This window comes from Silurus meridionalis, chromosome 27 (assembly GCF_014805685.1).
Source record: "Silurus meridionalis isolate SWU-2019-XX chromosome 27, ASM1480568v1, whole genome shotgun sequence".
In the NCBI taxonomy this organism is placed as follows: domain Eukaryota; kingdom Metazoa; phylum Chordata; class Actinopteri; order Siluriformes; family Siluridae; genus Silurus; species Silurus meridionalis.
Window position 1 is genome coordinate 13619281 of NC_060910.1, and position 24725 is coordinate 13644005.

The window sequence follows — 24725 nt, forward strand, 5'->3', positions numbered from 1 at the left end:
TACACCACATTATTCCATATATAATTAAACTTAATAGGGTTTGAATATATATTGCTGTAGGGTTCAGTTTCAATCTGAACCTTTTTTATATTCTTAGGGCAAACATTTGAATATAAACATTATTTTTTTATATTTGTAACTTAACAAAAACTACTAAAGTTTGCTTCAAAGTTCAAACTAATTCTTAATGTTTGTTTCTAATTATCTAAATATATTAAACATTTTATACAGTTCCTTCCAGTAATATTGGTACCCTTTTCCAATATATTACGGGTGAAAAGAATACTGAAACAACATAGCTACCATTCCATACTTTAACTGCAGCTGGATCCAAATTCACCATACAATAAAACAATGACCCCAAGCACATGACCAAACAGTCGGCTGGAGTGTTAGCTATCATGGACCTAAATCCTACTGAAATGCTCTGTTATGAACTGCATCTCAAGGTCAGTAAGAAACATCTAGTTACTTCTTCTTCTTCTTCTTTCGGCTGCTCCCATTAGGGGTCGCCACAGCGGATCATCCGTCTCCATACCACCCTGTCCTCTACATCTGCCTCTTTCACACCAACTACCTGCATGTCTTCCCTCACCACATCCATGAACCTCCTCCTTGGCCTTCCTCTTTTCCTCCTACCTGGTGGCTCCATCCTCAGCATTCTTCTACCAATATAATTCATGTCCCTCCTTTGCACATGTCTAAACCATCTCAGTCTCGCCTCCCTCACCTTGTCACCAAAACATCCTACATGCGCTGTCCCTTTAATAAACTCATTTCTAATCTTGTCCATCCTCGTCACTCACAACGAAAACCTTAACATCTTCAGCTCTGCTACCTCCAGCTCCATCTCCTGTCTTTTACTCAATGCCACTGTCTCTAATCCATACAACATCGCAGGTCTCACCACAGTCCTATAAACTTTCCTTTCATTCTTGCAGATACCCTACTATCACAAATCACTCCTGTCACTCTTCTCCACCCACTCCACCCTGCCTGCACTCTTTTCTTTACTTCTAACACACTCTCCATTACTTTGCACTGTTGACCCCAGGTACCTGAACCTCCACCTTCTCCACCTCTTCTCCCTGCAACCACACCACTCCACTGCCCTCCCTCTCATTCACACACATGTACTCTGTCTTACTCCTACTGACTTTCATTCCCTTCTCTCCAACACATATCTCCACCTCTCCAGGCTCTTCTCAACCTGCTCCCTACTCTCACCACAAATCACAATATCATCCGCAAACATCATAGTCCAGGGAGACTCCTGTCTGACCTCGTCCGTCAACCTGTCCATCACCACTGCAAACAGGAAAGGGCTCAGGGCCGATCCTTGATGCAGTCCAACCTTCACCCTGAACCAGTCTGTCGACCTACTGCACACTTCACTGCCGTCACATTGTCCTCATACATGTCCTGCACCACCCTCACATACTTCTCTGACACACCTGACTTCCTCATACAATACCACAACTCCTCTCTTGGCACTCTGTCGTACGCTTTCTAAATCCACAAATACACAATGCAATTCCTTCTGTCCTTCTCTATACTTCTCCATCAACATCCTCAAAGCAAATAAGGCATCTGTGGTGCTCTTCCTCGGCATGAAACCATACTGTTGCTCACAGATGGTCACCTCTTCTCTCAGCCTGGCTTCCACTACTCTTTCCCATAACTTCATGGTGTGACTGATCAACTTAATTCTGTAGTTACTGCAAGACTGCACATCTCCTTTATGCTTAAAGATCGGTACCAGCACACTTCTTCTCCATTCCTCAGGCATCTTCTCACCTTCCAAAATCCTGTTAAACAATCTGGTCAAAACCCACTGCCATCTCTCCTAAACATCTCCACGCTTCTACCGGTATGTCATCTGGTCCAACCGACTTTCCACTCTTCATCCTCTTAATCGCTGCTCTCACTTCCTCCTTACTAATCCTATCTACATCCTGCTTCACCAACTCCACATCATCCAACCTTCTCTCTCTGATTTTCCTCATTCATCAGCTGCTCAAAATACTCCCTCCACCTTCTCAACACACTCTCCTCACTAGTCAACACATTTCCTCTCCATCCTTTATTGCTCTAACTTGCAGTACATCCTTCCCAGCTCGGTCCCTCTGCCTGGCCAATCGGTATAAATCCTTTTCTCCTTCCTTAGTGTCCAACCTCTCCTACAGCTCCTCATATGCCTTATCCTTGGCTTTCGCCACATCCTCTTTACCTGCTGCCGCATCTCCTTGTACTCCTGCCTACTTTTCTCATCACTCTGTCTATCCCACTTCTGTTTTGCCAACCTCTTTCTCCTTATGCTCTCCTGCACTTCCTCATTCCACCACCACGTCTCCTTGTCTTGCTTTCTATTTCCAGATGTCACACCAAGTACTTTTCTAGCTGCCTCCTCATCACTCCTGCAGTAGTTGCCCAATCATCCAACACCTCTACAACACCACCGAGCCTCTGTCTGACCTCTTCCCTGAACCTTACACTACACTCTTCCTCCTTAAGTTTCCACCATCTTATTCTTCTTTCAGTCCTCACTCTCCTCCTCTTCTTCTTCGCCTCCAAAACCATCCTACAGACCACCATCCGATGCTGTCTAGCTACACTGTCCCCTGCCAACACCTTACAGTCTCCAATCTCCTTCAGGTTGCATCTACTGCATAGCACATAGTCCACCTGTGTGCACCTTCCTCCACTCTTATACGTCACCCTATGATCCTTCTTCTTTTTAAAATAAGTGTTCACCACTGCCATTTCCATCCTTTTAGCAAAATCTACCACCATTTGCCCTTCCACATTCCTCTCCTTAAAACCATACCTACCCATCACCTCCTCATCACCTCTGTTCCCTTCACCTACATGCCCATTAAAGTCTGCCTCTATCACCAATCGTTCTTTCCTAGGTACACCATCTACCACTTCATCTAATTCACTCCAGAATTTTTTCTTCTCCTCCATCTCACAGCCAACTTGTGGAGCATAGGCACTGATGACATTTATCATCATCCCTTCAACTTCCACCTTCACGATCATCACCCTATCAGAAACTCTCTTCACCTCCACTACACTCTTACTGTACTCTTCCTTCAGAATCACCCCTATACCATTCTCTTTCCATCCACACCATGATAAAACAGTTTAAATCCACCTCCAATGTTCCTGGCCTTACTCCCTTTCCACTTGGTCTCCTGAACACACAGCATATCTACCTTTCTTCTCTCCATCATATCAGCTACCTCTCTCCCTTTACCCGTCATAGTACCAACATTTAAAGTACCAACCCGAACTTCCACTCTCCACTTCTCCTTTCCCTGCCGTCTCTGTAGACGTCTTCCTCCTCTCCTTCTCCTCCTTCGGCCAACAGTAGCCCAATTTCCATTGGTACCATGTCGGCTAATGATACCTGTGGCGGTCGTTGTTAACCCGGGCCTCGACCGATCCGGTATGAAATTCTCATTTGTGATCCGCATATTTGATTTGGCACATGTTTTACGCTGGATGCCCTTCCTAACGCAACCCTCCCCATTTACCCGGGCTTGGGACCGGCACTAAGAGTGCACTGGCTTGTGCATCCATAATGGCTGGGTTAAGAAACGTCTAGTTACTAACAACTAGTTAAAGACACCTTTGGCAAGTTTTAGAAGAGGTATGGCAAAGCATTACAGCTGAATTTACAGTGAGAGAATTTTTCAGTGGATATTTGGTGCCACTCAGTTGAGGATGGGTTCCCTTTTTAGGCTGGTTCCTCTCAAGGTTTCTTCCTCATACCATCTCAGGGAGTTTTTCTTTGCAACAGCCGTCACAGGCTCACTTATTAAGGATAAACTTATCAGGAACAACTTATAGGCACTAAACTTATACAACTTCATAACCTCTTTATCTCTGTAAAGCTGCTTTGAAACAATGTCTATCATTAAAACCACTATACAAATAAAATAAAATAAAATTAAAATATATAATATGAAATGAAATGAAATGAAATGAAATGAATGAAATAGAATGAAATTCAATAAAAACAATTTTAACTAAATAAAATTACATTTTGAAGAAACTAAATGTCTGGATGCCAAGAGCAAATAAGCTGTTATTCATGCTAAGGAAGGATTTTTCATGTAAAAAATTGAACATCTGTACATTTATATATCTGTATACTGTTAAATTACATAGTTTGTTGTATAAAAACAAAATAAATATATATATTATATATATTAAACTACAGCTGTACAGTGCATTTCCACCATCTAAATCTTACATTTCAAAATTGTAAATTTGGTAAATTCTTCTTTTGCCATTCAAAAGTATATTTTTCAATGAATTGTGTTGTCTTTTATTTCATTTCACTTCATTTTAATAGATTGTACTGTTAACATGCAACCTGAGTTCTCAGAACTTTACGCTTCTCTTGCAGAAATTATGAACGATGTCATCAAGAAGGTGAAAACTAAAGGAGAATGGAAGGTAAATTTCTCCTCAACGCTTGGTGGGAAGAAATAAATTGATTTTAAAAAATGTGTCACTTGCAGTGTATTTGTTATAAACTGAACATTGAATTCTGTATAATAATAAAATGTGTGTATTATTACTTAATACAATTAATACACTCTGTCTCAGGTGCTGGTGGTGGACAAATTGAGCATGAGAATGGTTTCATCCTGCTGCAAAATGACTGATATTATGTCTGAAGGAATCACGAGTAAGTTCAAACAAGTGCACTTACATTAAACACTCGTGTATTATTGTGCCAATATTGTGAAAATACAAGATATATTTAGTATTTCTTTTTATCTTTACAGTAAACCAAAAATAGGGTAAATGCTTAAAATGTGCTAAATTATCTTTCAATAAAAGACTATTTCTAGCTAAGAATGAGTAAAAATGTCTTGAAATAGGGTTAATATTCTTATGTTTGGTTCATTTGACAGAATAGCAAATACTAGATTGATTGGATTATAATTAAAAATATAATAGATGTTGATGTAAAAAAATGTATCTAGGAATTTATTTGACTTATAGAAGAGCCTGAAATTTCAAATGCACAAGAATTATTTATATTTTACAAATGATTAAGTAATGATAATAAATTATATTTATAAATTATAAAACATTTGGGGCATGCTTTTAGTATAAAATAATTACAAATAAATAATAATAATCATAATAATAAACAGGATGATGTTGTGCAACTTGACGTGAAGCTCTTGTTACTGTACAAACCCAAACATGGTTCTCTATTTTCCCATTTTTCTGAAGTATTTTATTCCTCTTATACCACAGCAGCAATTTCTCATATCTTCAAGAAAATGTAATGCATTTCATCCATTTATATTGTGGAATGTCCATGAAACAAACTAGTCCTAAGTATCACTAATATTATTACAGCTATATTATATACAACTAAACTATATGGAACATTTTTTTGTAACCTGACCATAGGATTTATATATGCTTTTTGAACATTTAATTCCAAATTTAGTCCCATTGTGCTTTTATAATAACTCTTATGGGAATATGTTTCATTAGATTATGGTGTGTGATTGTGGAAACTTGTGTTCATTGAGCTATAAAGGTGTTAGTGAAATCAAGTACAGTACTGATGTATGGTGTAGTCTGACCTGGGGTACAGTCAGCATTCCAGTTCATCTCATCTCTTTATGGAAAACAGTTTGTGCCCTGGGACACTGCCATGCTGGAAAAAGTTTTGGTCTTCTAGTTTAAATAAAGGGGAAATGTAATGCTACTGCCTTTAAAGACATTCTATACAAATGTGTGCCTTTTGGTAACATTTTGGGGAAGAACCACATGTGGCTAAAAAAGTCAGGTGTTCTAAAGCTTTTGTCCATATAAAGTATTACAGGTACTCAACATCCATCTACCAGCTTCTAAAACACAGGAAATAAGACAGGTTGCCTTTTTAACAAAATTGTGTTGGCTGATAATTAAAAACACTTTTTTGTAGACTTATCACAAAAGTGAGATTTTCCCCGCACCCCTGTGTCTTGATTCACATTTACAAATAATTCAAATTTGTGCTCTACAAAGAGAATAAAAAAGAAAAAAGACAAACAGAAAGACACTTGCAATATTTCTGGCACATTCATTTACACTAATTTGCACCCTATTTCCAGTTGTGATATCAAGTTTATTTTTTTTTCTTTTTCATGCTCTGCTGCAGTTGTTGAGGACATCACTAAACGGCGTGAACCCCTTCCCACTATGGAGGCGATTTTTCTCTTAACTCCATCTGATGAGGTTATTTTCAGTTATTCATCATAAAAAGCTAATGATTTTAGTGTTTCTTTAACAATGATAGCACTTTAATTATAAATCAAATTCCTGTTTAATACAATGTGTAAAATGTAAATGTTATGATTTGCAAATCTCATAATTGCATATTTTATTCAGAACAGAACATAGAACACATATTACATGTTTAAAATTAGGAAATTTCTGTGCCACAACACATCCAGAAAAGTTGGGACTGGGCAAGAAAAGGCTGAAAAAGAAAGTATAACTAAAAAGAAATAGCTGGAGGGATATAGTGCAACTAATTAGGTTAATTGGAAACAGGTCAGTAACATGATTAGGTTTAAAAAAGAGAGTCTCTTAGAGTTTCTTAGAGAGTCTTTCAGATGTGAAAATGTAAAAATGTCTGCAAAAAACTGCATTTACAAAGTTTGGAACAATTTCAGAATAATGTTTATCAACATAAACTTGTGAAGACTTTTACAGCTCATCATATACAGTACAAAATATCATAAAACCATAAAAAAAAAATATGGAGACATCTCCACAAGGGACAAGGGCGATGAGGGGCGATCCTCGGGCCCTCATTCATCACTGCGTTAAAAATGATTAATTTAAGGAATGATTCTGCAGTGGAAATAAATGCATGGGCTCAGAAATAACTCCAGAAATCATTGTCTGTGAACACAGTTCACCCTGTTATTAACAAATGCAAATTAAAGCTCTATCATGCAAAGAGGAGGCAATGGGTGAACATGTAGCAGCCATTAAATACAAAATGTCCTTTTCCCTTTTATCCATTTTCTCAGGTACATTTTAGATATGTTTTTATGTTCTATTATGAATAAAATATGGGTTTATGAGATTTGCAAATCCTTGTATTCTGTTTTTATTTTTAGTTGCATCCCAACTTTTTTTAAAATTGGTATTGTATGGCAACGTTTCTCAGAAACAAAGTGGCTATTAATTACTGGTGCTGTTAAATAATGACCTGAAACTTACTGTTAAGTGAAAATAGAAATGACTGTACATAATAATATTATATTTTATCACAATATATGTAAATATGGGTGACAGATTGAAAGAAAATCTTCAACGACTGTGTGAACTTGTTTCCAGACAGGTTTACACATCATACAAAGAATATTTAAAAAAGTGTATAATGTTAATTCATTATCAGTCTGTGTTTCAGTAAGAACAGTGACTAAAGTTCCCTGTGCATTTAAATCTATGAAAAAGATTATAAACCGGGTTGGATATTAGGTTCGACCATGATGCTTCTACAGTAAGTGTCAAGAACAAAACAACAGTTTTTAAGGTGACAGAATGTTGGTGTAGGGTGAGATCAGACTGTCAACAACTTCACAGAGTGGGATATCATTGTCATGCTTCAGTGCTTAAACCTGTCATTACAAAACCTAATGAGCATGTGCAGACACTGACCTGTAGAAATGTGGAAAATTTAGCCCAGATGAGTCACTAAGCCTAAGCCCTATTTTTCACAAGTGGGTGTGTCCACTAAGAAAACCCACAAGCCAAATGTCTGGAAAATGACTAATATCTAGATGGTGTTCCCAGTTGATCACCTAAAGGAGATTTTGGAGGAAAGGTTTAGGCAGTGTATTAGCCACTATGATCAAAACACTAACTGGTGGCTTATGGTTGCCCAACATCTAGTTATTAGTTTTTCCTTTAATCTGTCCCCTGTCTGTAACTTACTCAGCAATATAATAGAAGCTAGCAAATGTAATCACCAGTATCGTAATTCCAGTGAAGGTTTGTTGTCTTCATGTATTTCATTGGTGTTTGTTTTTACAGTCTGTAGAGGGGCTCATTAATGATTTCCGAGATCCCAGTGCTCCAGCATACAGAGGAGCTCATGTGTTCTTCACAGATGGTGAGTTTTTGAAAAAAGAAAAAAGAACATAACAAGAGAATTTGAAAAAGAAAAAAATAAAGCTGAAAGCAAAGAGAGAGAAATAAATATTTCTTGTAGAGTATGAATGTGCCACTCGTTCAAGAATAACTAGAGCTGGTATAGTTTTAATTTTTAATTTTTCATGTTTAATCACACTTTCTTTATTTTTACTTACATGTTGTTTTTTCTTTCAGCGATCCCAGACTCATTGTTTAGCCTCCTTACCAAATCCCGTGCAGCCAAAGTGATAAAGACTTTGACCGAGATTAACGCCGCCTTCCTGCCCTATGAGTCACAGGTTAGCATGTGTAAATGCAGGAGCTCAGAGCTTATGATGGAATACTCCAGATGGCTCTTTTTCAATCCACTGCTGTCCTCCTCTATAATACATCTTGCAACTAGCTGCAATGACTGGCCCTAACTCATCCCTAATCCTTCATCCCATTGGCTAATATCCTGTCCTCAAACCAGGCAATGGGACTGTGAGAGTGTTTAGATATGGGACAGATTGTGGTTATGTGACCTGGGACAGGGCAGTGTATTACAAGACTGTGATAGAGAAGGAGAATTAGATTGTTCTAGACTTTATCTAGTATAGCATTAGAGGATTAGGTTTTACTAGTCTAAACCTGATGACCCTGAAGAGCAATAATGTTTAGTCTTAGTACGATTAGTAGATTGGGGTATTTTATGGGGTGGAGACTGGTGGGGTAAAATTGCAGCACATTCTCAGTTTATTTTATATTTTCATATTCAGTTTATCTGCTTAACATTAAAGCTATTCTTTTAAAAAAATTGATTGAGATATTTCTGTGTGATTCTGTAGGTATTTTCCTTGGACAGATTCAATGCCTTTCAGGACTTTTACAGCCCGTTTAAAACAGATGTAAAAAATCAGATGCTGGAGCGTTTGGCTGAGCAGATTGCCACCCTCTGTGCCACTCTGAAAGAATATCCAGCTGTCAGATACAGAGGGTGAGAACACATGCATACACACACATACAACAGATAAGCCAAATATCCCTAAAACACTGGACAATATAAAAAGATGTAAAAAAAAAAAAAAGGCGATCATTGTGCAGATATTTGGGCCTACTATACCTTAAGTAGAACAAAAATTCGTCAACAATTCTTTTTTAATCTATTTAAGAATGACCATGAATTGTGTATATTTATAATAAGTTTAATTTTATATTCACATATAGTTCTAGTAACCACTTGTGGTGTCTGCAATGCTATCTGATAAAATGTGGAAATTTTTCTATAATGGTAGATTATAGAGAATGGTAGATATAAATTCATTTTGATTGTAACAATTTATTCCTGAAAGAAGGCCAGCTTTTCAAACACCACTAGGTTACTTATTATTTTAGTTATTGGCACTTTTCCAGCAGAATGCATTGGACAATAGCGGCTAAGAAGCAAACTAACCGTCATCTTTTTTCAGCTCACTGAGCTGAATTTTTGGTATAAAAGTGCTGTGTCCAATTTGCGTACTTCATCCCTAGTGTGTGTGTGTGTGTGTGTGTGTGTGTGTGTGTGTGTGTGTGTGTGCGTGTGTGTGTGTGTGTGCGTGTGTGTGTGTGTGTGTGTGTGTGTGTGTGTGTGTGTGTGTGTGTTTTCTCAGAGAGTATAAAGATAGTGCCGTTCTGGCACAGATGCTCCAGGATAAGCTGGATGGCTATAAGGCAGATGATCCCACTATGGGTGAGGTGAGTCAGGGAAATTAAGTCATTATTTAAATTCCCAAAACAAATTGGCTTGAGATTATGCAAATATCTCTGCTGGAACGAATGAAGTAAAACAGACTAATCTCTCTATGATTCTCTCATCTTGTGGTCAATCTCTATATGTTCTATATCTGCCAGGGACCAGATAAGGCCCGTTCTCAGCTGCTGATTCTAGACAGGGGATTTGATCCTGTCTCTCCAGTGCTACACGAGCTCACCTTTCAGGCAATGGCCTATGACCTGCTACCCATCGAAAACGATGTCTACAAGTAACCTATCCATATAAAGTCACCTATAATGCTTCCAGGCCTGGTCACCTGGTGTTTTATTGAGGAATTAGGGTATTAGTACAGATAATGCTGTGTGTTTCTCAATCAGATACGAGACAACTGGAATGGGAGACACGCGTATCAAGGAAGTGTTGCTGGATGAGGATGATGACCTGTGGGTCACGCTCAGGCACAAACACATTGCTGAAGTCTCCACGTAAGTCTAAACACCGGTTTATGAACTCTTGATGTGGACGTAATGATGACAAAGTGTTCATGTAATTACCTGCCTAATTTTCAGCTGTCGCTAATGACTGTAGATTGCTGCAGCACAACATTAATAATTACCTCTATAAAGCAAAATGTATTTGTTTCTTATGCTACCAGCTCCTATCCAAGGAGTTTTTATGTATCCCCCATATTAAGCGGTTGAGATCTGGGTGGCTTTAGATAAGCCTTTGTTCAACTGATCAGTACAGCAGTGGTGCCTGTCATCAGTAAGGCTAATATTGTTTCGGCAAAAGCTTTACTCCAAGTGCCTCTCAATAACCACATAAAAGACACAAAGTTGGGAAATTAATTATGGTATTGAAGTAATGAGACACATTTTCTGTTTTTCTTTCATTTTTTCTCCATGGGGTGCACACACACTTTCTTATTTACACACATTATCCACTCTATAATCCCAATTTCTTTTTTTTTATCTTTTTATTATCTTATACTACCTATTGTTCTGTACATCACAGACATTGTCTGCAATTACACATTGCCTTTGTTTGCAGAAATGTAGGTTTTATTTTGATTATTTACTATACAATATCTTTTATATCTATGTATTAATAGTATTTTTAAACTGACTGATTTTAAGTGGGTGGGCTTTTTGGGACATATCCCAGCAATGTTAGCTGAGGTCAAAACGCAGGTTCAACCATGATTCAGCACCCCTGGACCACAGAGGGTCAAGGGCCTTGTTCATGGGTCCAAGAATGGCATCTTGGCAATACCTTCCAATCTGTAACTCAGACCCTTACCATTTAGCTACTACTAAACTGTTCTTTGGCATCACACTGGTTATCATTTACTGTCCTGTGCACTGTTTCCCATCTTATCATTGAACAGCATGATTGGTCTGGTTTTATTATCATTTGTTACAGTTCTTAATTTTTGACCATTAAGTGCAATCACTATATCAAAGCTTAGTGGAGAAAATCAACAAAACAGTGACGTATAGCTGTCAAATAAAGACTTTTAAAAAGTTACTCGACACGTCACTTGGTACATGAAGACTTTATGAACATAATCTTTTGACTCTTTATTGACAAGAGTCTCCCGATTTCCTATTTTTAGGGCCGTGACAAAATCACTAAAGGAGTTCTCTTCTAGTAAAAAGATGAACACAGGAGAGAAGGTGCACCAGCTACTTTTTCTTATATGTCTATATTCATATAATGTTTTTTTTTGGTTGCCGAATTTTAACTTTTTGTGTGCATTACAGACCACGCTCAAGGAGCTGAGCCAGATGCTGAAGAAGATGCCACAGTATCAGAAGGAACTGAGCAAGGTAAAGTGATGATTCCCTGAAGCAAGGATGCTACGTTTAGGATATTGTGTAGTGTATCCATAGGACACTACCCACAGCAGCAGAACATGAGCCACAAGTGACTTTAGTATGAATCAGACAGATTTTATATTATTGTCTTCGCTTTATAGTACTCTACTCACCTCCACTTGGCAGAAGACTGTATGAAGCACTACCAGGGCACAGTGGACAAACTCTGCCGTGTGGAACAGGTAGGGTTTACTTGATTCAACTCAATTTAGTTTAATTTGTATAGCGCCTTTAACAATGGACATTGTCCCAAAGCAGCTTTGCAGAGCCTTTTTTTTTTAATGCAAGCTTTAACATTTTTTTTAAATTAAAAAATATTGCAGACGCAAACAAAACCCCACAGACAAACTGTTAAACAGAATAAAGTCAGCTTTAGATATTTTTTAGCCCAGTTTTGACAAGGCAGTAAAAAACAATCACAAATTGTAAAAGAAATAACAATGTGACCTTTATCTGTAATGATCAAAGGCAGCTGATAGCAAGGTTCTTGTAGATTTTTGTGATATTCATCTAAAAGTATAGGGTTACTCAAAACTCAGAGGACAGCTATAAATACAGTCAAAACACCTTAACATGTAAATCATTTAAAACATTTACATCAATTAATATAACATTGCATATTCATTCCTATTTTTTATAAACATTATTAGCACAAACGTACTTTAAAGAAGTGGGTACTTTGTGTTGTCTGTTTTGATCCTAGCCATGAATAGCTCCAAACTCATTTCTCTTTAAACTGTTATGTCAGGGGCTTATTTCTTTTTTATGTGATTTACGGCGAGAGCTCGGGTTGAGCTAAATTATGTCAAACTTCATTATTGTATTATCTGACATGAAGAACAGGTTCACTTTCTGTATTACAAGATTTTTATTTTTATCTCATAGTTTGCATAGTAATAATCTTTAACGACACTTCTGTACACAGTTTTGTATTGACCACCTGTACATTTGCTGTCTTCATCATAGTAAATATATAGTGTCATAGCATGTTATATTAACATTTTATGAAGTTATTTTGTTGTATTATTTTATTATATACATTGTACCTACTTTATTCACATCAAAACTGTGTACTAGTTGTTACTGGTTACTAGTTGGTGCTGCACTGTCCTTTACTGTACAGTGCTTGTTGTCTTGTTTTTAAGAAATCTATACTTGTCTTGTGCTATTTGCCTGTTTGCACAGGTGTATTTTATGTCATCCTGTGTGTAGATCTGTGTAGTCTTAGTTAGATCTGTGCTATTTTTTGGAGCACCATGGCCAATTAAAGCCACTTGACTTGACTTGAGATGGCAGGAATCACAAGTTTAAAAAGATCAACTGAGAACAATGGCAGGTATGTCATGCTTTGTTAAAGCCAGTAATAGTCATAGTTCCTGCAATGAACCAAAAACTCAAATCAGGGAACCTGTTCAGGATAACACACAATCTATTCAATTTAATTTAGTTTTATTTGCACACTGCTTCTAACAATGGACATTGTCCCAAAGCAGCTTTACAAAGATAAAGATGTTATGAAGTTGGAATGTAAAAGCACCGAATGTCCATTTATTACAGCAAAATTATGTTGAGGTGTACAGTGATCAAACTTAAACTGTTTTCCTTAGTGTAGCAGACTGTTGACATTAAGTACAGTACAAATCCAAATCCTTAAAGCTTCTGTGTTGCTCCGTAATTTCATGGATCCCCAGGCCGTTAATGTGCAACATCCCCAGCTGCACAGAGTGGCCTCCAATCGAAAAAACACCATCCAGAGGCAGGCCGGGATGAAGTGGGCAGATCTGAGGAGAGGGGCAGGAACAGTGGTCACTGGTACCTCAGGAGCATGCTTAACTCGAAAGAGAGAGCGAGAGAGAGAGAGAGAGAGAGAGAGAGAGAGATGGATTATTAAGTATCCTTATTGTTGTAAAATGTTAAGGACACGGTCAATTGGGGACTCCAGCAAGACTGGCTATGGTAGCATAACTAAAAGGTAGCGCCAGAGGGTAACACAGACATGAGGGATCTGTCAACAAACCTAAGTGAACATGTGAGAGTAAGGGGGCGGGCAGCATACAAATATCCCAGTTCACCGAACACTATATATCGATGATCCCTCCAGATCTGCTCCTTTACCTAAGAAAAATCTAACGATCAAAGGCTTGACTAAATAAATATGTCTTCGGCCTTAACTTCAACACTGAGACTGTGTCTGAGTCCGGAACACTAATTGGAAGGTTGTTTCATAACTGTGGGGCTTTATAAGAGAAAGATCTGCCCACTGCTGTACTCTTCATTATTTAAGGTACCAACGAATAGCCTGCACCTTTTGAACTAAGTAGGCGTGGGGGATCATAATGGTACAGAGGTTTACTCAGATACTGCGAGACAAGACCATTAAGTGCTATATACATAAGTAGTAATGTATTATAATAAATGCAAGATTTGATAGGAAGCCATTATAGACTAATTAAAACAGGGGTGATGTGGTCATATTGTCTAGATCTAGTAAGGACTCTTGCTGCTGTATTGTGAACTAACTAAAGCTTATTTATGCACTTACTAGAACATCCAGACAGTAATACATTACAGTAGTCTAATCTAGACGTAACTAGTTTTTCTGCATCCTGTAACGACATTATATTTATAATATTATCAATATTTCTAAGGTGAAAGAAGGCTATCTTGGTTATGTTATTTACATGAGCCTCAAAAAAAGACTAGAGTCAATAATTACACAAAGATCTTTAACTGCTGTACACAACGCTGAAAGACCATTCAGAAATGCTACTCAATCAGAAAATTCATAATTTGTCATAATCGAGGCCAATAGCAGGACATTTACCACTTCAACCAGCACTGCCTCTGTGCTGTGATGAGGCCTTAATCCTGACTAATACATTTCAAAAATGTTATTCCTATGTAGGTGTGAGCATAACTGCTATGTTACAACCATTTCTACAATCTTGGAGATAAAGGGTTGGTTGATATTGGCCTATAGTTGCACAGCTGACAAGGGTCAAGGTCAGGTTTCTTAATTAGGGGGTTGATAAGTGGCAGTTTAAAAGATTTAAGTACATAACCAGTGCTAATGGAAGAGCTTATTATTTTTAGAACAGGATTAATTACTTGCTTGTTGGCAAGGGATCGAGAATACTTAGTTCAGTAATGAACACTTAAATATAGAACTGATTATGCAAACTGCAGTCCTAAACCATTGTAATAGACTGTTTATATCAATTGTGACCCAAATCCATCTTCATAGTTCATGAGTTGCTCAATAACAGAATGGATCTTTAGGCTGTTCATGTGGAACCATACTCAGCTGCACCTAGTGGTCTTTAATTGTAGAGAACTCTATCTAAAGGTGTTCCAAAAGTAAAAATAGGAACAGCAGCACTGGCCACTGGTATCTTAGGAGTATGTTTAACTCGACAGAGAAAGAAAGAAGAGGGAGAAAGAGAAGGAGAATAAAGGGGCGACAGCGAGAGAGAAATAAGGATGATTAAGTCCTAATTGTTACATAAAAGAACTCTAAAAGAACTTCATATGCACTTATTAAGGCTAAACAAGGGTCTTGACATCAACTATGACTTTTTTGACCCCTTTATCTTGAACAGGATTTGGCCATGGGTGCAGATGCAGAAGGAGAGAAGCTCAAAGATCCCATGAGAGCGATTGTGCCAATTCTTCTGGACTCTAACATCACGATCTTTGACAAGATCCGTATCATTCTTCTCTACATCTTTCTCAAAAATGGTTAGAGTCCTATTTCTAGGATGTACATTTAATTTTCTGTGTGAATGGCATTATTAATGCTCATACCTGGTTATTTGTGTGTTAGGTGTGACCGAGGAGAACCTTTGTAAACTCCTTCAGCATGCGCAGATCCCTCCAGAGGACAGTGACATCATCTCGAACATGGCTCATATGGGAGTGCCTATAATCTCAGAAGTGAGTCTGCATCACTCTAACTCTGTTTGAGCTTTATTAAACATAGAGGAGGAATGATATGTCTACGTGTGCACATAAAGCTTATAAACAGCAAAAATTTTAAATCTACTAAGGATTGTAATTATATGAACTGTATGCAGAAGGACTATCTATTAGAAGCAGGTAACTTAGGGCTGAAAGATCTCTCACTTCCTGCTGTGTCTTTCTTTGATGTGTCATTTTTTACTAAATGTAAGATTATTAGTGTCAGCAATGAATAAATCCATCTATATATACAGTTTTACAGAAAAAAGCAACAGAAGATTAACCACAAGTACTTCTTTTTTTTTCTTTTTTTATTAGCAATCCACAACCCGAAAGAAGAAAGCTGATCGCAAGGAGCGAATCAGCGAGCAGACCTACCAGCTCTCCAGATGGACTCCTCTAGTGAAAGATATCATGGAGGTACATCTTTCTGTTCTGTGGCTTCACAAATTGTTACCTGACTCAAAAAACACATCTTTTCTTTCAACATTCCCAGCACCCATATTTTAAACTGTTCAACCATTATTACAGGATGCTATCGAAGACAAACTGGATCCGAAGCAATATCCATATATTTCTACACGCACAGCCTCATGCAAAACCACAACAGCTACCAGGTAAGATTAGATAACACACATATACACAAACACATTCAGACAAATGCACTTTTTGTTTCCTTTGTTTCACCTCTTGACTTTAGTGCACGTTATGGAAACTGGCACAAGAATAAAAGCCCAGGAGAAATGCGAACAGGTCCTCGGGTCATCGTCTTCATCATTGGAGGCATGACCTACAGCGAAATGCGCAGTGCCTATGAGGTCACACAAGCCAACGGCAAATGGGAGGCTCTTATTGGTAAGATAAGCTGTGGAGACTCTGTGCTCAAGTGAATGTGACCTCTATTTGTTCCCTGAATATAAAGAATGTCAAGAATGAAACTCAAAGTAAATTGCAATGAGAAAGTGCTGTTCTTTTGTGTCACCAAGCATAACGGTGGATCTTTTTAAATCTTTACATTTCACAAGTGCTCACATCTGTAAGTTTAGGTTGAAACTTGTGCTACAAGTTTAACAGCAGTTATACAAACAAAAAAATAATCACAGGAACTAGACATACCTTCCAACAAATGCACCATCTATTATACAAAATAAATCAAACAATCCTGGTAACCAAATATGTAGATCAACCTCACTTCAGTCTTTCTCATCTCAAATAGTCTCTTTAGAAAGTATTTATAAACCCACAGTCCCTTGGACCCGTCCCACCCCTCTCAAGGTTCAAAAGTGAGCAGATCTAATCTCTGCCTAGTGAAGAAGTTTGCTGAAGGTGTCCTTCTGAGCACTAATCCAAAGGAAAGGAAAAAGTATCTTTAAAGCATGTTCCAATGGACATCTTAAGCTTGTCTTGCCTGATGCATCTCCAATCTGCGCTTTGTTATCTCTTTTTGTTTGTCGTGTATAAACTTTTCCAGTGGTCCCTTAAGGAGTCTGCTGGTAAGGACTTTGGTTGGTGTTCTCCCTGTTGTCTCATGCTGAGCTGTATTTATGGCAAACTTGAACTCAGGGATCCACTGGTCCCAAGTATTATGCTGATCTCCCACATAGGAAGCCATCATGACCTCTGGTTGGTCTGTAGATGATAAATTGTGGTAAGTTTTTGGATTACTCCCCAGTTTTTGCAGAAATCTTTCAGTAGCCGTTATGTAAACTGGGGGTCACGGTCAGAGACCAGATACTTGAGTGTACCCCATCTGGTAAAGATTTCCTCCTTAAGGATCCTTATAACTGTCTGAGCTTTTCTGTCATGTTCTGAGAAAACATCACCTCCCACTTAGTAAAGATGTCCACAATCACCAGCAGGTAGGTGTTTCACCTTTTACTGGTGGGAAAGGGTCCCCTGAGGTCAAGTCCCACAGTGTGTCCTGTCTCTGGCACCACCGTGGACTGCATGCAACCTGAAAGCTTGGTGTTGTCATGCTAATATTTTTGACATGTAGTACACAGTTTCGAATACTACCAGACATCCTTTCACACCGTCGGCCACCAGGCTACCTCCAAAACCCTTAGCGGGGTCTTCAGCCATCCAAGATGGCCCCCCAAGGGGCTGGTATGGAAATAGTGAAGGAATTTTTGGATCAAGGTTAGTGGAACTTTGAGTTGGTATTTCTCCACCTTGATCTTTTAGCGGATGCTTACGATGGAGTACTCCTTGGTTGACATCAAAGCTGATCCGGTCACATAGTGTTTTGTTGGTGTTTCAGTTTGGTTTTTAATGGTCTTTCTGTGTCATTTCTGTCTTGAGCTTGGGCAATCTCAGCCAAATAATGGGGAAGGTCAGTTTGAAGATGGTGGATGACAAAAATTTGACTGCCCTCAACAAAGAATCAGGTCCGATGGTGAGACATCCCTTCCGGAAGCACACCTTGAAGTGGAATTGTTGCACCTGCAGGGTCCACCTTGTGAGCCTTGAGGATGATTTCAGGCAGGTGAATATCCAGGTCAGTGCTGCATGGTCAGTAAGACCTTGAACTCCACTCCCTCTAGGAAATGCCTCCACTTTTCTACAGCCCAGACCACCAACAGACATTCCTTTTCTCAGGTTGAGTAATTAAGCTCAGCCCCTTTTAGTGTCCATGACGCATATGCAATCACCTTCTCTCTTTAATCAGATTGCTAGGTCAGAATGGCTTCTGACCCCAGCTCACTGGCATTAATGTCGGCCTGGAAAGGTTTGGATGTGCGAGTACTGGGGGGTGTGGTAAGACTGCCTTTAAAGCTACGAGGCTGGCTTGACATTCAACTGTCCATTCCTATTTAACCCCCTTCTTTTTCAGGTGGTTCAGAGGTGCTGCCAGGTTGGCAAAACACAGAATTAATTTATAGTACCATCCAGACAACCCTAAGGAGCAGTGTAAGAACTGCAAATCTGTTGGCACTGGGTAGTCTGATACCAGCTGGGTCTTGTCTGCATTTATGTCGATCCATTTCTGGGAGACAATGTGGCACAGCAACTGTAGCTGTTGCTTGAATAAGTGGCATTTCTTCATTTTAAGGGTGAGGTTAGCTTGGGTAAACTTCTGCAGTACCACACTGATGTCTCTAGAATGTTGCTTTCATGTCTGGAGGTATATTATGTTGCCGATGTAAAAGAAACAGATCTTTTATAGCCCGTTCAGCACCCATTCCATCAGTCGTTGGGAAGTTGCGTTCAAGAATCTGTAATCTAGTATTTTCCTGAATTGAAATGCATTTTGAAAGGCCTTTGGTGGTGATGAAAGCCATCTATTGCTTGCTCTCCTCTTCTACCTTAACTTGCCAGTAGCCAGATTGTAGCCAGAATGTCGTGAACCAGGAGGCGCCTTCCAAGGATTCCAAGATATCATGTAGTATGAACTACATACATACTGCAGATAGCATCTGGTATTGTCTTGCTGTTCAGCTTCCTTTAGTCGACACAAAACCAGAAGGAGTGGTCTGGTTTTGGCACGAGAACCACAGGAGATGACCAGGAAGATGAGGAGTGCTCTACAATGCCATCTTGTCCACATGTTCTTAAATAATATTATTTTTCAAAGGTGACACACTGTACACCCTGCTGTTCACCAGTACTTCATCCAGGGTGGAGAAACTCATAGGCCTTCTTCAGCGTGGTCATGCATGGAAGTGCTGGTTCAGGTGGTAGGACATAATACAGAGTCACTATTGAATCTGGTTGAAGGGTATCATTTGCCAGTGTTTGTGTCCCTTGATCAGAGAAAAATGGGTGGTACTGATATCCCCGCCTGATTGGTAGGCCATACATGTTTTTAGCCAAATCCAGTACTGCAGCAGTCTTCATAACAAAATCCAATCCCATGAGGATGGGAAAGGTCAGGTTAGCATCCTTAAGGATGTGGGTGACTACTGTCCATCTAGAGCTGTGCCAATCATACTGTTTCTGGGCCTTGAACTTGGGAGACATGCACTTACTTACCATCTGCCATAAAAAACTGTTACTGCTGTTCTTTAGGGTGTCCATAGACTATTACATCTACTAGTTACTTCCAGACCCTGTGCTGCATCAAGGTGAAGGAACTGTCAACAATTGCCCTTATTTCTTTTAATAAGCAACCTTCAGTGGCATCTGGAAAAGGAAGGGTGAATGTGGTTTAAAGTCATAAGGATGTGTGAGTGACATCCCCGCTAAGTCTTTGGGACCACAGCTTCCAGTTTGTTAGAACCTTTTTTAGGTTTCAACTTTCCCACTTTTGCCAGTAGTCTGGGAGCCCACATCACAAGTTTTTCGACAGTGGTTTCTGTCCCTCTTAGGCATCCTGCAACCTTGGGTTTGATCACCTCCCCCTTGGTAATCTCTGCCTTCCATTTTAAGCAGAGGGCATGATAATCGTAGAAAAAATCCCTTAATGTTTGTTCTGGCTGCTGTACCATGACTTGTCCTTACCCTCTGCCAGGTAGTCATTTGAGAGAAAAGCTGACAGGAATGCTTCCTTAAACGTCCTACAATCATGGATTTTGGCTCTCTCCCCTTCCACCAGCTCAGTGTGGGTCCCTTCAACACAGTGCTCAAGGTGCCCACAAACTCAGCATTTCGTAAGGGCTGAATGTCTAAAAGGTTCACACACTGTTTAATGAAGTTAATGAAACCATATGTCACAATAGGAGGGAAAGTCTAGTCGTATAGGAGGTCTCACACAGAATGAGGAAGCACTATGCACAATGTGAGAAGGTACGGTGGTGGGTGCATGGGTCTGTGTAGGTTGACTTATGGTGTAGGTATTACTCAAGCTAGTGGAAGTTGGAACACAGGCCAGGGAATAGGCAGGTTACGAGCTAAGATGGTGTATAGAGGGAATTTAGGGGGTAGCTGTGGTGAAGTTATGCAACCTAGAAGGGGTAGGTGTACTAGTCTGCCTGACCTTTCTTATTTGATTTTCCCACTTATCATCCCTCTGCAGGAAACAATATCGCTTTGGTTTTGGAACGTAACCACTGTGATATATGGGGGATTTTGTGTTTGTTGAGGTTCCGTAAATCCAGAATGGGAAGGAGACCGCCCCTCTTTTGGGAACAACAAAGTACCGGGAATAAAATCTGTGCTGGCTGTACTCCTGCGGTACCACACAAATTACTCTTTTGCTCAATAAGGAGGTTATTTCGTGCTCTAAATTCGGAGTTGATTCCTCTACCGCCGTTGACCATAACACACCGTTGAAGAGAGGAGACCTTCCAGCAAATTGCAGGCAATACCCTAGTTTTATTGTGGACAATAAACAAAGGTGTACTGCACATGCGCGCCACCTCTCCGTGCAAGCAGAGAGCGGGCTGCTGCAGCTTCCGTTTACAGATAGCGCGATGGTGCCATCTAGCGGCGGAGCTCGGGGTTGCAACCCTGATTCAGATGTCTTTTTGTGTTTTGGTTTGACTTTTTAATCATGTCCATAACCCCGCTGGTGTAGAGGGGAGAAGCAACATCTTGGGCACTGGACGAACTGGTGCATTTCGCCGGATTTCTGCAACAAATTCAGGGACGGCTGTTATCAGCTGCTTAACTGGAAAAGTGCACAATGGCAGCCTCTTCCCATTATATAAATCCCTCTCTGCACCCTGGCTCATTTGTTGAGATGGTCAGTCGATAAAGAGCTTTTTAGCTGCTCTTCTACACATCTCAATGAGGTCCAGCTCTCTTGGCATCGGGGAAGGGGTTTCACCCATAGCACTGGCAGGCCTGGAAAAAGATTAGGAGGGAAAATTGCATCCTCCTCGTCTTCCTTCAAATCTTCCTCCAAAAGATGAGTCAGCTCACTATCTTCTTCCTCCTCTTGCTGTCCCCTAACATAGAGTTTGAATCTAAGAGAGGAGGAAGGTCAGGAGGCACTCCATTCATCAACTCTCCCCAGCTTTATCGTGCCTGAGCTTTGTCCATGGATGGGTCCCCTTTATTTGCGGCTGCGATTCATACTCGGCACGCCAAAACCCTTAACGGGAAACAAGAACAGTGCGGACAGCACTCGGGATTAACGAGCACAGCCTGTGCGTGTCTAACTCCCAAACACACTATGCACAGGGGATGAGAGTCTTTGTATAAGATCATAGACCCCTCATGCACACGGACAAGAAGAATCTTTCCCCATCGAAATGCAACCGGATGGGCTCGCAGTCGCTATAAACGAGACCACCAAAATGTGCCTCTCTATATATAGCAATTATCCTTCTTTATCCAACTTAACGTGAGGGAAAAATGAAGGAAAACAGCTGTAACTGGTCAAAAAAGAAAAAGGAACAGCAAAAGAAAAATATTCACCTTAACACTGAATATTTCCCTTAAAAGAAGCAGCTGCATTCAGCAGTTTAGTGACCACCCCTAAGAGAATCTGCTAAGGATAGCTTCCGAAAAGCATCTTCATGGGAAAGAGAAAGAGGTAGGGACTGCCAGCAGCCGTGTATATAGGTAGGTAGGACTCCCGCATCACTACATCATGTGTTGCCAGGGTGATCTGTAGCAAAATGCACACGCTCAAATATATGCATGTGGATTTAATACCTGTATCTTCATTCCAAAATGGCTGACAGAGGAGAAGAAATTGATTTGGACATTTACAGTAAAAAATGGGCTTTTTAAGAAAAGCTGGAAAAGTTCAAAACAATTGTTAAGACTTATCATGCACCATATTTTTGCATTTTCTTTCCAATAGAATTTGCAATTTATTTATTTGCACAAATTAAATTTACCTTAATTTCAAATCCACAGGAAAAAAGGTAATGCATGAAATAAATGCACATAAAGTCGCACAGCTGTGGCTGCAGTGAATGGAGACTTAGCTTACTGGGTCACTTGCTTTAGTAAAAGCATTCATTCTCATTGAATGAAATACCTTTCTATAGCTGTGGCTTCATAGTGATGGTATTAAAAGGTGGACTGATTCAGGTAGAACACCACTAAAGGCCTAGGTGTGAAATGCACTGCCTGCCACAGAGTTTAAGCATAAAGCAACCTTTCTGTTTTTACAGGTTCTACGCACACCATCACCCCCAATAAGTTCTTAAAGGACCTGCAGCACCCGGACTTCCTGGACCCTAACACAGCTCCAGAGGACAAGGTTACTGCTGAAGACTCAGATACATCATAAGCCAAATGTCTGCCCCTCAGAAGCAGTGGAGTGTGTGACGCTAATGCCATTGATGAAAGTATTAGCATGAAATTTTAAGATTTGGAAGCTTGTGTTTGAGGCAAATTTTACATGCAAGTAAAGAATCCTGAATAGACTACATAGACAAAAGCATAGTTGCATCACACTCCAGTAATTCTGTTCAGTCAGCTAAAACATTAAAGAAGTGTAAATCATTATTGCATGTCTTTCTTTTAAAAAACATTATTACATAGTCAGCTAAATGTGATTAATGATGTATTTATCTCAAAACAGCTAATTGTTTAGTAAATGTTGCAGATTTAACAAGCAAATATAGCTGTATGTTGATTGATTTAAGGCGAACACTCATATATACTGTATAATTAAAAAAAAAAAATACTATTTTGTTTTCTGTTGATGCTCTGTACAGCCATGTACTGAATTTGGTGTTAAGGGTTGAACGCAACATTCACCTCAGTGCACCTCAACATAATCAACATAAAAGTAAATGAAAATGTAAATTAAATAATACAAATATAAAAGCCCACACAGCATGAATAGACATTAGAAAGGGTGGATAAAAATACTCCAACACGCACCACCACTATGTCAGTGGACAACAGGTATAATGTCCAATCTATAGACTAACTCCCTGCTCAGGACGTACCCTAAATAATAAATAATCTTATATTCATGTTAATTAAAATATTTCACAGTCATTTCAGTTTAGAATAAAATACAACATCTGCTCAAAATGGTGATTTTTTTAAATTTCTTTTATTTTTGGATAGATTTGGTTTTTTAGAACACCAAAGAGCTGTTTCTATTCCTGCTTGCTCTGATTATCAGGTCTGACTTCAAAATCCTTGATGTATTATGTATTTAAAGATAGCGAGCTGCAAATACTCAATCGTTCAATCATGCTTAATATTTTAATAACTCAACCTCGCACCCTCCTGCTGGAGGTTTATATCTAATCATTTAATAAAGCGATCTGTAATATGGCTAGGTATGTAAAAAAAAAAAAAGAGCTCTTAAAGATAAACAGATGAGTTTAGCTCTGGCAATTGATGTTTGCTTAAAGTTGCGTAACTGTAGCATGAATCAGCACTACCTCCACTTTTATCAAATAGGACAATTCAGCTAGACACAGTATAACTGTGATGAGGTGAGCAACTGTGGGTCAGTGAGGTACTGAGTAGATGAGTAACACAAATACAGTGGATGTTTAGCTCTGTCAAATTATGTAGGTTATAGAATAGTTTGGAATTAAAATGACATGAGCCAGAATATATATAAAAAAAAAAATGTAAAAAACATAAAAACTATTAGGGAACTCACATTTGTAACAATATATGATTTAAAGTAATATTAACAGAATTGTATTATTAGTTCCTAGAATACATCTTAAGTTATTTTAAAAGTGTATCTTATTTCTTTTATTACCATGTTTCAGATTCAGGATTGTGATCACGTGGTTTCCAGTTACTGTCTTGTATATTTTGTGACGCTATTAAATAATTGTGTTTCTATAGTCTGTGTAAATTCTAACACATTATTCATAATCTGTGATTGTGTTTTGTGAACGCTTGCTTCATATTTGCTCAAGTATTGCTTTCTTCCTCAAATGTTTGTCACATGATCTATTCTCCCACTTCTGTTGATATTGTAAGTATTCTTTTTTTTTGCCCAAAAATGTGCATAGTGGGTTCAAGTGCACATTTTATCTGTAGACAAATACAGTTTAGTCTTCTGTAAGCAATGTGGTAATTATACATACTAATAAAAGATGCGTGTCTGTGTGGATACGTTTTCATTTGTTTGTAAGCAGTCAATGTACCCATGAGGAGAAGAATACATGATG

General features: G+C 39.0%; 1 protein-coding gene across 1 annotated transcript in view; it reads left to right on the forward strand.

Moving 5' to 3' along the window:
* stxbp1b (syntaxin binding protein 1b) overlaps positions 1-24667 on the forward strand; it is a 29879-nt gene extending 5212 nt beyond the window's left edge. The window contains exons 2-19 of the mRNA XM_046842067.1: positions 4418-4467; positions 4621-4702; positions 6182-6258; positions 8071-8149; positions 8365-8468; positions 8997-9145; positions 9798-9882; positions 10039-10169; positions 10279-10386; positions 11517-11577; positions 11665-11730; positions 11880-11960; positions 15378-15516; positions 15602-15711; positions 16054-16155; positions 16267-16352; positions 16436-16590; positions 22743-24667. Coding sequence (XP_046698023.1) covers positions 4418-4467; positions 4621-4702; positions 6182-6258; positions 8071-8149; positions 8365-8468; positions 8997-9145; positions 9798-9882; positions 10039-10169; positions 10279-10386; positions 11517-11577; positions 11665-11730; positions 11880-11960; positions 15378-15516; positions 15602-15711; positions 16054-16155; positions 16267-16352; positions 16436-16590; positions 22743-22861 — 1784 coding nt within the window. The 3' untranslated portion in view covers positions 22862-24667. The remainder of the gene's footprint in view (positions 1-4417; positions 4468-4620; positions 4703-6181; positions 6259-8070; positions 8150-8364; positions 8469-8996; positions 9146-9797; positions 9883-10038; positions 10170-10278; positions 10387-11516; positions 11578-11664; positions 11731-11879; positions 11961-15377; positions 15517-15601; positions 15712-16053; positions 16156-16266; positions 16353-16435; positions 16591-22742) is intronic.
* The last annotated feature ends 58 nt before the right edge of the window (positions 24668-24725 follow it).